Source organism: Microtus pennsylvanicus, chromosome X, assembly GCF_037038515.1.
Source record: "Microtus pennsylvanicus isolate mMicPen1 chromosome X, mMicPen1.hap1, whole genome shotgun sequence".
NCBI lineage: Eukaryota > Metazoa > Chordata > Mammalia > Rodentia > Cricetidae > Microtus > Microtus pennsylvanicus.
The window spans coordinates 94,099,521-94,113,525 of record NC_134601.1 but is presented as its reverse complement, the minus strand read 5'-3'; the positions used below and the strand labels follow the sequence as shown (position 1 = coordinate 94,113,525).

The 14,005-nt window shown below is 45.4% G+C and overlaps 1 protein-coding gene across 4 annotated transcripts in view; it reads left to right on the top strand.

Annotated features, from left to right (window-relative positions):
• Pcyt1b (phosphate cytidylyltransferase 1B, choline) overlaps positions 1–13,724 on the top strand; it is a 70,830-nt gene extending 57,106 nt beyond the window's left edge. The window contains exon 8 of one of the 4 annotated variants that reach the window (XM_075958890.1): positions 10,390–13,724. In XM_075958890.1, the coding sequence (XP_075815005.1) occupies positions 10,390–10,602 (213 nt within the window). In that variant the 3' untranslated portion in view covers positions 10,603–13,724. Of the gene's footprint in view, positions 1–1,550; positions 1,657–10,389 lie in introns of those variants that run through there. The other 3 variants (XM_075958889.1, XM_075958888.1, XM_075958891.1) reach the window with 3 other exon arrangements.
• Positions 13,725–14,005: the final 281 nt, after the last annotated feature.

The window sequence follows — 14,005 nt, the reverse complement described above, 5'->3', positions numbered from 1 at the left end:
CAAGTCCCAGCTCAGATTGGGTAACAAATTTCCTATAGCTGAGTAGGTACAGTTCCCTTTCAGGTGGCCTTCCATACTTTATATATCCTAGCGGCTCTCAAGACCATAGGTACCCAGGGCAGAATGACAGTTGGCAGGGAGGTGCAGGGAGGGATGGTCAGAATCTTGGATGAGGGTCTAATGACCATCCTCATGATCTCTTTCTATGTGTCAACAGTCCGGGCCATCGAAAGTCTCCTGGGGGTATTCAGCATCTGCTCTAATTAACTACACAGAGGTTATTATGCTCCCCGGAAGAAGAATGTAAAAGAATGGCGCCACTCTACCACCCCAAGCTATCAGGGTCTCTGTCACTAGAGAGAAAAAGGAGCAGCAGAATCTTGCCTTGTAACTGTGCCAATAAAACCTTGATTTTCCATTCCTCCTTGGCATGTAGTTGTTGGTATAGGTCCCAAAAGTCTTAAGGGACTGAGACCATGATTCAAGGATGGAGAGGCATAATTTTTTCCTCACCTAAATTCTTTAGGCAAATGTGATTCATAACTGTAGAGTAGAGCTGATGAGGGTTTTGACAAATAGATATCTTTAATTTTAAATTCACTTCCTTTTTAGAAAGAAATACTATGTATATGTTCCTATGTGTACACGTGTACATTCGTGGGATATGGATGTCTGTGTGAGAGGCCGGTAGAAGATGTCAGGTGTTCTCCCCCATCACCCTCACTCATTCCTTTAAATCAGAGTTTCTCCCTGAACACAGCACTCCTGTTTTCTTGGCTAAGATGGAAGCCAGAAAGCACCAGTATCCCTCCTGTCTCAGTAAATAGGAGTGTTTGCTACGTATTCACGAGGACCTGGGTTTGGACCTCAGCACCTGTGTAACAAGGCAGCCGTCCCGTACACTGCTGTGAGCCCACATTCTAGGTGTGGAGAGACGAGACACATTGCTGGGACTCTCTAGCCTCAAGCCAACTTTCTTTTGAAAATGCAAGGAAGTGATTCCATTTGCTTTCCTTAATCTTAAATAGCCAAGATTTCTTGCTATGATATGAGGAGTCTCTAAGGAAATCCATGTCTACTTCCTTGTTTTATTGATGGGTTGTCACTAGTGTCTTTGCTCATTTGAGCTCATTCATTATAGGATTATCTAAAAGTAAAACACTCTGTTAGTATAGGAAAAGAACACGTTCTCAGAGTCGGAAGAGATGCTTAAAGTCTAGTGGACTCGACCATGTTAGAGGAGTTGTTATTAAGCCACCGGTATTCTAGCTGCAGGCTGAGTTTGAAAGGGACGGGCTAACTGAGCCATTAAGACCTCCCAGTGAGGACTGGCAAGAGAGCAGAAACCATGCGCTGGGTTCCTTCTCATTTTTTTTTGGTTCATTTTCAGTTCAGATGATTAGATTTATTAACGGTCTTGTCTGTGCACGGCACTATGGAAGAGCACAAAGACAGAGCAAGTGAACGCCCTGCTCTCTGTTCATTAGTATATGAATTCTGAACTCGCCCTTTTGATTCAGTGTATGCCTCCGTACTTGGCTCCTTCACAGTTTCCTGACTCTGAAGACCCAGTGAGTGGTTTTTAATGACGCCACATAGCAGCTCATTTGCTCACCGCGCTTCAGAAAGGGAACTCTGCCAGAAGCCCTCGAGTTGTGACTCACTGGGTGGATGCTTTCTGCACCTGGGGAGAGCAAAGGCAAGGCGAGAATATCATTTCATGGGAACTTTCTACCCCCAGGCTTTTTAGGCTCCCGGCAAAGGTGAGAACATAGCTGGAATTATTCTTAGGAAGTCTGGTGACAGAGAGCGGAGGTGATTTTTAAGAAATGGAACCCAGCTTAGAGACTGGAGGTTTTTCCTTTGAAAAACTTGCTATTAGTGTCAAAACTGTTATTAACATTAATTTACTGTATCAGCCAAACTTAGACATTACTTTTTTTCTGTTGACATTAAAAGTACAGGAATAGTTACAAGGATGTTAAACGCCATGATAAGTAATTTGCTTTTCATGAATATGCTATTATTATAATAATTCTTTATTTGTGGATTTGTGACTGGAACTCATTTCTTAAAACAGGGATCTGCATTACCTGCAAGTACAGTACTGCTACAGAGCAGCCCGACTTAGAAAGGTGCAACATAGGAAGATTTAAGGTCCCAAATTGGGTAGAGCAGGATTGGTGTGCGGCTTCGCATGCCGCTCACAGTGGGTACTCCACACGGGCCTTTCTTCACCGAGTGCCTGCATGAGGGAACGGACTGTGAGAAGTGCCTAGTCACAGACCTTCCTCACATCTGCAAAGGACGCGGTGAGGCCCAAACTCGCCACGCACACTGTCTTCCTTCGCTTATGGCACTGGACCCAGTTTACTGTTTAGTGGATCAAATCCAACAGGCAGAACTTTACGATAAACTCCAAGCCAGCCTGTGCTATCTGACGTCCAGGCCAGGCTAGGCTACCATGTGAGGACCTGTCTCAAAGACCAACGAAAACAAAACCAGACGGACTTGGTTGACTTGGTGTTTCTATTTCTTTTTGGAAGAGTCAGACTTGCTAACTCTTCATGACCTTATTTCCCCTGCTTCCTCTGCCTCCCCCAACCTGACTCATAGATTTACGCTGCAGAGGTGGGTCAAAGGAATTAGCTGTTGTCATGGGTGGGCACCACACAAAGATGCAAATAGCAGGAATGGGACCCTAGGAGGCATTGTCGGAGGCTGTCTGCCATGAAGACAATTTTAACAATTTAAAGCCAGCAACCTATTAACTGCAATAATAGATTCTCCCATTCCTGCTTACTCAGCCTGACTGGTGGGCTATTAGGGCCCAAATCGTTATTTTCTTTTTTGTACTTACATCACTTTATTTATTTAACTACTATTAATTGATTTTTCTAAGTTTTCTCGAGTCATACTCAGAAGGTGGCCTATAATCCATTCCCAATGACAAGAGAAGCCTTCTGAGTTACTGTGTTTTATATTACTGTAATGAAACATCTAAGTTGATTTCATGCACACTACTGAAGTGAGTTTAATTTATCATACATGAACTTTTTAGGGCTAATACCAAACTATACAAAAGTTTTAAACTTAGTTTTCACACATGGTAGCTGTTGTCTTTAACATGTGCACATGTGTAATACATTCTTAGGATGTATGTAGTAAAAAAGAAGCCATTTTGATGGGGAAAAGAACAAGAAAAAAGAGAGGGAGGAAAATATGAGAGAAATTCTCTGAGCTCACTGTTTGGGGGGCTTTGGGGCTTTTTGGTAGGGCAGCGCACCATGGCGGAAGCTTGTGAGATGAAGTCACTCACCTTGTGACACCTAAGAGAAGGGGGCAAAAGGGAAGAAGAGGGAGGAGGGTTCAGCCACAATGATGAGAAGACTTCTCATTTGGCCTCTTTTTGGGAGGTTTCTGGCCAGCCTCCCAGTCTGCAAGGACAAACCCTTAATACATGGACACCTGGGCAGGCAGTCCAGATCCAAGCAGTAGCACCTTATGTTGGGGCTGATGCTGCTTGTCTCTAAAATGGCAGTTCGTGAGGGATGCTGGGTTAAGGGATGTTGGCCCAGCATGCAGGCTGGGTATAGGTCTTCTTTTTTTTTTTTTAAGATTTATTTATTTTGTTTACAGTGTTCTGTCTGCATGTGTCCCTGCAGGCCAGAAGAGGGCACCAGATTTCATTACAGATGGTTGTGAGCCACCATGTGGTTGCTGGGAATTGAACTCAGGACCTCTGGAAGAACAGTCAGTGCTCTCAACCTCTGAGCCATCTCTCCAGCCCCCGGTATTGGTCTTCTTAAAGCAGTTCCACTACTTTTGTTCGAAGCATCTGAATTCACAGAGCAGAAACATTGATTGAAATATTAGCGCCTCAATCACGGGCTGGTGTCCGCCACTATATTACTTCCTTGACTTTGAAAAGAAAGTTCTTCCCTGTTGCTTTACAGTGATATGAATCTTTTAACAACCAAAGACAAAGGTCTCAAGTCCAATGGAAACTTTTAGTTTATCTTAGACCAGGAGCTTATCCTCTGGCCCAGACTAGTCTAGTAGATCCCATGCCAACCAGACTGTGCCACTTGTTACATGCAATTATTTGTTGTTTTTTAAAAATACTATGGAGGTGATTTGGGAGTGGGGAATTTATATATTGCATGATCCACTGCTATTTTTCAAATTGTGGCATATGGATTTATGTACATCATAAAATTTGCCATTTTAACTTTTTTTTTCTCAAGACAGGGTTTCTCTGTGTAGACTTTGGAGACTGTCCTGGAACTCACTCTGTAGCCCAGGCTGGCCTCGAACTCACAGAGATTCACCTGCCTCTGCCTCCCTCTGCTGGAATTAAATTTATGCACCCCCATCACCCAGTTTAACTTTTTATTTTCACACTTGAATATCAAAATCAGGACCTCATGCATACTAGACAAGTGCTCTACCACTGAGCTACACGGCCAGTCCCATTTTAACCATGTTCAAGCAGTAAGCATTAAGTACATTCATACCAGCATGTAAGCATCATCTCCATCTATCTCCAGGATGTTTCTTCAGTGCCAAAAAGATGCTGCACCTTATAAGCACAAACATCCTACACAAAAGCTGCTTGAAAACATCCACCTACTTTCTCTCTGAATTTGAGTGATGACTCTAGGTAGCCATATAAGTCGAATCATACAGTATTTATTATACTTAAAATATACAAGGTTCACCTGTGTTGTAGCATGGATCAATGTTGTAGCAGCTTTTAAAAGCTGAATAATATTACACCCCCCCCCCGGTACACACCATATCTACTTTGTCCATCCCTCTGGTGGTAGATGCTTGGGTTGTGCCACTTTGGGCAGTTGTGAATAATGTTGCAACGAACCCTTCGGTGTTCGGCACATAGCCTTTTGAGTCCCCGTTTCCAGGTCTCTTGGGCACAAACATAGACACAAAACTGCTGGGTCACATGGTGATCATCGTCATTTCAGGCACACTGCTAATTTTTAGAATCATTTTGATTTTGATAAAAGAGATGCCATGAAGCGTGTGCGTGTGAACTAGATCGCACACTGGGAACATTTTCCTCTTTCTACGCTTGGGACTGAGCCCAGAACCTGGCCAGTGCTTTATTGGTGGGCCACATTCCCAGCCTTTCCACGCAAGACTTGATAGTGCTAACAAATGTATTTTTAAGCAAATATACAAATAAAGACTGCATAAACATGAAAGCCTTTAGCCCTGAAACAGGAGAGGTGCTCACGAGCATGGATTCACTTCTTAGCTGTGTGGCCTTGGGCAAGTTCTTTTGTGGTTATTGTAATTTCATAAATGGTTTCTTTTTGTGAGTTCCTTCTCTAAAGTATATTCGGTGCCTTAAACACGCTAGTCCAGTGTTCCATGACTAACACTAGTCCCGGCCCCAGCCCTGACCCCAGCCCACCTTGACAAGTTCTTCTGCATCTCCGCACCTCAGTCACAGCAACTGTAAGGGGAAAGTCAGCTTTACTCCTCCTAGGTTTGTCGAGAGGATTAAGCCAGTTCATAACAATTTCTTCCTAACACAGCCTGACACCAAGACCGCGTCAGCCACGGTGAAGGCTCAGTCACTGTAGATGATGGTGTTTATCGATCTGGTCAGAGTGGAAACACCAACTCTTGTGTCTTCTTGGCTTTCATCTTCCTTACCAGAGGTCCAAGTGAGATCATACTAGGTTGTTTTTTTTTTTCATTTCATTTTGACTCACATGCCAGGATGTATAGGAGACACAAAAGCCTTTAAAGGCATTCAGCAAGATATTCATTGCCACACTAGATGCTAAATACTTCTTAAAAGGGGAAACTTTGTAGGAGGCAAACAGAAAATTACTCTCACATGGACAGGACTATAAATGGGATTATTTTCTTGGGGAAAACTTTCTAAATGGAAACCCGTTAATACAATAAAAGATTGAATTGAAATACCTTTTCTCTTTGAAAATGTCATGCCATGGTCTTCATTATTTGTTATATTTCTAAAGTGCTTTTCTTCCCAGGAAGCTCATTATGAACTGTCTCCTGATTGGATTCAATTCAGCTCCTTTGTAGGGAAACCACCCCGGAAAGTCCAGCAGAAACAGATCGGAGAACCTGCAAGTCCAGGCCCGGCTGCTTCTACATGGGTAGCACATTTTGTGAAGGGTGACACCACTGTTTATTATTAAAGATTCAAATTCTTTCATCCCCTTAGGCGGAATAGTCTCAAGTTATGAGCTTGATTCAAACTACAGTAGACAAGATGTAGATTTCTTAGAAAGTGGGCTTCTAATGGAAATGCTGACAATCCATTAACAGCAGGAGGGCTAATGGCTGCCACTAAAAATATGCTGAAAGATTATAGTAATAAAAACACATATTTTAAAGTGCCTGCTAGAAGTTCAAGGATTTTTTTTAATGTTACTGTTAATAATAGGCTACCCAATCCTTTTGGCATTTGATTTTGTCTCATAAATGGGCTTAATCTCAGGTAATGCTGTTGTACGGCACTATTTTTTTTTTATCCTGTTTGATTTCACGGGGGTTGGCTGTCTTTTGGCAGAATTATCAGTGCTCTTAATAATTGCTGTATTTGTAGACAGGTGGAATTTTCAGTCTGGGAAGAATCTCAGTGATCAGCATGGCTTCTCTATTCTATTTTCCAGGGGAAACTTTAGGCTCTAAAAAGTGCCAGACTAGGGCTTAGGAAGGAAAATGAGTGCAGGGAGGAGTTAATGGTGTACTTCAGGTCTTAATGTTTCCCGGCTATGTCACTAGTGAAATGCCCGCCCGACCTCCCTCGCCAGCTATTTGAATTTCGTTCTTCCTATCACAATACATTTTATGAAGGCAAAAGCAACATGCAGCAGCTACTGTTTTGTATTTCTTGGGGAATCAGTCCAGGGCTTCCTTCAGATACCAAAACCTGGGGATGCTCAAACCCCTTAAATAAAAATGGCATAGTGTTGGCACAAAAAAACTACACACATCCCCCATATACTTAAAATGATTTTGATGACCTATAATAGCTAATATGATGTAAATGCATTAGGCATTGTGCTATATTGTTCAGGGAACAATTGCTAGAGAAAGTCTGTACATGGTCATTGTAAATGCCATGTCTGATCTGCAGACAGTTAAAGCCACAGATGTGGAACTAGCACTCATGAAAGACTGGATTTATTCATTACAGAACTACTCTGAAGGCAATGACTTGACAGGCCTGGAGGCACAGTATTATAATCCCGGCTACATGAGAGAGCAAGGCAGGAGGATTGCAAGTTCAAGGGCAGCCTGGGCAAATTAGAGCGACCCTGTCTCAAAAAGTAAAAATAAAAAGCCAGGTGTGGTGGCACACACCTTTAATCCCAGCACTTTGGAAGCAGAGACAAGTGGATCTCTGTGACTTTGAGGCCAGCCTGGTCTACAGAGTGAGTTCCAGGACAGGCTCCATAGAAAGATCCTGTCTAAAAATCTAAGGGGGAGATGGGGCTCTAGATTAGTGGCAGAGCACCTGTCTCACAGTGTGAGGCTCTGGGTTCAGTTCTGAGCAGCCCGAACACATACACATAGACTAAGAGACCAAAAGCTCCCTTGCGCTCCGTCCCGTGGCACACACATCTCCATCATTTCTTCTCGAGCACTGGAATAATGCAGGCCGTGTGATCCTAAACCACCCGGTTTTCTAGAGCATTTGCAGAGCACTTTTCACATTAGTAAGGATTCTTTCAGAGCCTGACTTTCTTGCCTGGAAAGACACCTCAAAAGTTAAGAGCACTTGATGCTTTTGTGGAGTGCCCAGGCTTGATTCTCAGCACCCACATGGCAGCTCACAACCATCCCCATCTGTAACCCCAGTTCTAAGGCATCTGAAGCCCTCTTCTGACCTCTGAGGGCAGGGCACCAGGCAGTCACGTGGTGTACACACACATGCAGAGAAACACACATTAAATAAAATGAATAAATTGTTTTTTCCCAAAAAAGAACCTGTTTTTGGTCAGCTGTTTAGTATATCATCTTGAAGTTAAATATCCTTTGTCTAATTTGTTTCAGAAGTTTACACTTTTATTTGTTATACTACTACAATATCTATACTTATAAATATTTCCTTACATCTCTAATCCCTTGGGGGAAAAGAAGCTTTTGCTGTTGCCTCCCAGGAAGGTGCTGTGTGTTAGTGTCCGCCCAGCGGCAGCAGCGTGGCCCCTTACTGTGCACCCATCCACCCATCCACACTCACCATTACAAATTAAGGAAATGTTAGCAATCTGATACAGTAAAAAAGTGTTTCTTCCCTGGCTGATTAGCGCAGTTATTGGAGCATGGCAGTGGCTCATTCTGATCCTTTGATTACTATAGTGAGGCTGGCCATTTCTAGTTCACTTTATAATACCCTCTGCATTTTTTATCTTCTTTTCTCCTACCATTTCCACTCCCTTTCCCTTTCTTCTATATCCCCCTCTTCTTTTCTTCTTTCTTTTTATGAGACAAGGCTTCCCTCAGTATTCCAGAACAAAGCACCATGCAACAGTCACCTGAAGTCTCAGAGACTGGACAAGCACACACCTGGAATTTCAGCACACAGGAGGCCGAGGCAGGAAGATCACAAGCTCAAGGCCAGCTTCAGTTCTTTAGTGAGTCTGAGGCCAGCCTGGGCTACATGAGACCCTGCCTCAAAAAAAAAACACTCTCCCCCAAAATATTAAGGAAAATCTAGTTTTAGCACCAAACTCCCCTTTCATCCCATAGCATTCTTCAACCCAGCAAATGGCACCGCCACTTTCCAGTTCCAGCAGCAGAAACTAGAGTCACCTTTGAGACGTCTTCCTCCTATGTGCCGCATCCCGCCTGTCAGCCAGAGCGCATGCTTATACTGTAGGGTCCCATTTAAAATGCCATCCTGGTAAATGTCCAAAACTTATTGGACAGAAAATAGGTCTGTGTTGAGAGTAGGACAGGCGGTGATGGATGACAAAGGGCCCTGAGAGCATTTGGCCCTGATCAAGTCCCCTATGCCTAGAGTGTAGAGGTAGTCACACAACTGTGACGACATGTCAGAGTTCCCACAAGTGCACATAAAACAGAAGGGTTTCGCAGACCTCAACTTCAGTGTGCGGAGAAATGCTGGCCATTTCCTCATTATCTTCCCAGCCACGAGGCCGAGCCAGGAGCCATTATGGTCTTAGACTCTTACCGCTACGGGTTCCTCATTAATCGGTCACTGCAGTCTTCAAGGCAGTCTCTTCCGGGCACAATAGCTAGGGAGGTCACTGGAAAAGACTGAAGCAAATGTGCTCCTCTTTTACTTGCAAGGCTCCAGAAGTTTCTCTTCCCCTCAGAGAAGGTCCTGTGTGAATCAGTGCCCCCCACCACTTCCCCTAGGCCACCCACTCGCCCTTCTCCACTAGCTCTCTCTGTTGCTGGGAGGACAGTCTTTTTTTTTAAAGATTTATTTATTTATTATGTATACAGCATTCTGCCTGCATGTATGCCTGCACACAGTCTTGCTCCTCCCTCTGTCCCTTTAAACGTGCCTGAATGGTTCTCCACAGTGGGCCGATGCAGACATCCCATAATGGTTGCCAGAGCCCCCATGACAGCCCCCCACTACTTCTCCAGTATCTCCGCCTAACTCTTTTCCTCATGCTTTTCAGGCAGCTGACCCCGCCAGTCCTGCGGTCAGCTTCTTCTTCCTGGCTCAGTGGCTTTCTGTCTTCTTGAGACTGTCTGGAACTGGCTTCCCACTGATTTCGGCTGCTGGAGAGCTTCTCCTTTCTCCCTCCTCTCCTGCAGGTCTTCGCCCAGAGAGCATTTCCTCAGCGAGGCCCTCCGTGGGAAGCTCATTAGCAATTGTAGCCCAGCGCCCCAGGGTGGTAACCTTGCTCTTTCAGATAGTCTCTTGTAGCCCTAGGCTTGTCTCAAACTCCACCTGCCTCAGACTCCCAAGTGCTGAGCAGGCAGGTGTCAGCCACCAGGCCTGGCATGGTATCTTCTCTTGCCTTATCTTTCTCATGAATCACGTTTCCGTCTGATATACCACATGCTTTGTTCATTGTGTGATTTCTCCTAATATCCACGAAGACAAAGGTTTTTGTTTTATAAGACGCTAACACTATCTAGGACACTGCTACTTTGCCTGGCAGTTAAATTGTACAGCTAAAAGAGGAGCAAAGTCTCATCCATCAGTAGAAACTGTAACAGGTCACTTCTTACTGGCCCCAGATTTCACTCATTTCTCCCTATTTATAGCCTTTGCCAACATGGAATGTCTGTGGATGCCGGTGTTTTGGTGAACCGGCTCTCCATCCTGCCCTTCCTTTCTCCATAACTGCACTCGAAATCATTGTGTTAACAGAGACCATCTCTCAATCTTTTCTCTAGAAGCAGATGTTCCAGGAGAGAAGCAGCCGGATGCTACAGGCCTTATCTCCGAAGCAGAGCCCCGTGAGCAGCCCAACCCGGAGCCGGTCCCCTTCCCGCTCACCATCTCCCACCTTCTCATGGCTCCCGAACAAGACCTCTCCCCCCTCCTCACCCAAAGCAGCCTCAGCCTCCATCAGCAGCATGAGTGAGGGGGATGAGGATGAGAAGTAAAGGTGCCTGGCCAAGAAGAGCCACAGCACACAGGATGGGAAGGGGTCCCGGGCTGCCTGGGTGGTGTTGAGAGCTGCCGCTCAGCAGCGAGAAGAGAGTTCAGCCATGGGAAGGAACTGGGGCCAGCTCCTCTTCCTTCTCTGTACAGCCTGCCCTGGGCTCAGCATGGAGGTTCCCAACCTGAAAACCCGTACAAACCTTCTTAGCATCATAGAATCACCCCCACTTTAGCCCTGCTATGGAAAGGTGCAGAGCACACCATGAAGTGGGGTGCCTTCTGCTTTGGTCCACACATTCATCCGTACCAAATTAAGCCACCTGCAGAAGCGATGCTGCCTCACCCTGCTAGCTCCGGCCCTCTAAGAGCCTTGCACGCGGCCTCCTATCTCCCAAACTCTCCCAGAATGAATTCCCTTCCAGATGAGGTGGCTGAGTGCAGCCTTCTCGGTGCAGCCACTAAGACCTGAAGAAGCAACTGTCAACTCTTTCCCGCTCCAGGACCATGACTCTGACCCAGCTTCGCTTTGGCCAGATAGAAAAGTATGAACCTTAACTTCTCATTCAAAGGACAGTTGTGTCAAGGTGAATGCCACCTAAGGCCTGCCATGCTTCTGGCTCTACTGTCCATCACTGGCATGATGACACTGTTTTCCAGAAATTCCCCGAACTGACGGAATCACAGACGGAAACCTGTCTTGTCTAAAAAGAAATCACCCACTCAACCAAGGGCTGCTTTGCTTTGGCTCCATGAATAGAAGAGAAACTATCTCCTGGAGCTTCTTAAAGGATGGCTCTCTCCATTCTGACCACTTCACAGTTCATAGTCCTTGAGGAACATTTTGATGTAACAAACTCTTAGTATATGGATGGGGGTGCTACCTGCACGTGTCTGTTCTATGTATCCTCCACTATGCCAGCCCAGGGTGTAGACCATACACAATACGAATATACGGTGGTGGTGTTTTGCTATCTACCCCTCTCCCACTCTCTCCCTGACCCCCCGCTGAAATGCTTTCTCTAAAGAACCAACTGGTCCCCTCATGACTTGGGCGCCTTGTCAAAAGCTCAATCAAATGTTAGATTCCTGTAGAAATGTTTTGTCCCAGAAAATTCCTGTTCTTCTTCACCCATGCCATTTTGGGTAAAAGGAAGCTCCGAAGAGTTGCAAAGAATTGGATGCTCAATCCTTTGAACAGTCTAAGGGACACTGGTTATGTCTGGCCGTAGCTTCTCTGGATGGGATGGAGACTCTCAGAATACTGTAGAACATTTGGGGCTACTGTTCCCCAATCATGTGTAGGGAATGTGCAGGTCCAGCTAAGGTTTAGAGTCAATCTCTTAGGTACAAATAAAAGTTCCTGATTTTCCTGGTAAAGTCAGACGGCACTGGCAGAATGAAGGCCATAACCTATGACTTGTGGGCAAAGCCCTTCACCTCCGCTGGCAGAAGCATCCCTTTGTTCAGAGGCTTTGGGGATACACCTTCTGGATGGCAATCAGTGGAGAAAGCACCCTGTCTTTTCCCTTTGTGCTGGGGTTGAGCCACCTCCCCGCTCACCTGCAGATCAGTGGTGATTATTGCAAAGCCAAGTTGTGAGGCTAAGCCAGCTGGGAGCCTCCTTGTTCTGGGCAGTTCTTCCAGAACTGGGTAAAGTGCATGGAAGACACGGGGTGCTGGGAACACGGCCTGGGAGAAAGTTCCTCTCAGAGCATCACTGTCCAGAGGCAAGGGCTTCCATTCTCCCATTGTAACTGCTTGAGCTCAGCCCTTCCACCAGGACAAGTCATGCATGAATGCCTTCCATTTCAGCCAGCTGACACTTGTGCCCGTGAAAGGACACATAAAGGAACCAAGCAAATAAAGATTGGGAGACAAGAGAAGAGAAGAGAGGATCCCAGAGAGAGGAAAGAAAGATAAAAGGAAATGTGCCGTCTTAAGACACTTCAGGCTGCATGGGGGGAGCTCTCTTTGATGAGGCCTTTTTAAGAAGCTGACTTCATGACCCAGGATGGAGAGATCCACTTTTACCTAAGTTTTGCTTTGAGGCGGAGAGTGTAGGGTGGATATATCAGGCGACTATAATTTTGCAGGCCCTACATACCATCCTGACTCATCAGAGAGTACCACGGTAGCTATGAATGATGGGAAATGACCAACACTGGAATCATTCCAGGTAGAGGCCCAAACAAGCCATAAGTGGGTTTAAATCTCCTCCTCATTTCTGTCAGCACCTCCTCACCTTCCTAAAGCCTTCCACAAAAAAATGGGGGAGTCTGCTATCCAACCTCTAGCCCTTCTTGGCCATCTCTCAGTCTTTCCCAGTCTTTACCCTACCTTACCTCTCCCATACCCAGCAGGAGCTGGGATTGAGTCAGTCGGTCAATTCTCATGACCAAAAGTGAGTTAAGAATGTAATGAGAACATAAACTCTGCTGCAAGCTCGGGGAAGTAAGCAGAAATGCCAAAAAAAAAAAGGCAAGGAAAACGCTCTTTTTGCTCCAGAAAGTGACATAAGTAACTTAGGGAATGGGGTAGGTTGGGAAAGGGAAGATGGGAAAAAATAGAAACTAATTTGGTGAGTATGAAAGGATTCGGATTTTCTACTTTCCCAGGCATCACTGGGGCCCTAACGGGTGAAGGAGGAAGGCTTCCTATCAAATATTTCCGTGGTTAGTGGCTCCCCATGCAGCAGGTACGGTCCTAGCCTCTCCAGCTTCTTTGGCATATTAGCAACCCCCATGCGCCCCCTGAAACCAAGTGCCGACTCCCTTCAGGCAAGCAACAGGGGTGGAGTTGTAATGTGATGTCCATTTCTGTCAAGAACTTTCCCTGTCAGATCTGCCAGAGACAATGGTAAAGCAGCCCTATGACAGATGGAGCGTGGCTTCTGACCTGCTGTGGGTTCAGGAGCCCCAAGCACGCTACAACCTAGGCTATAAGATACTGCAGCTACCCCGGTGGGTGGCGGGCACAGGAAGAACACAGCGAATTTTCCCTCCACCTTCAGGACTTACTTTAATGCCCAGTGCTACCCCACAGATGAGCTTGTTTTTCAGACATCTGCTCAGCAGCACTCCTGTTCCGACCATCTGATTAGAAAGGAGCAAGAGAGGACGGAAGGAAGAAAGAAAGGAAAAGAAGAAAGGAAGTGTAGTGAGCTCATCGGGCATTTTCTACTTCCCCTCTTCTCTAGTTTTCTGTTGTGTCACTGCAGTGTGTCTGGGGACAAAGCCATAAGAACAGCTTATCTACTTAAAATTCTACTATATATATATATATATATATATATATATATATATATATATATATGACGATGACTCATCTGGATTCAAGAATGACCTTATGCCCAAGCATTTGCTCTGGTGCTGAATAGTGACAACTACTGGAATCACCCCACCCCCA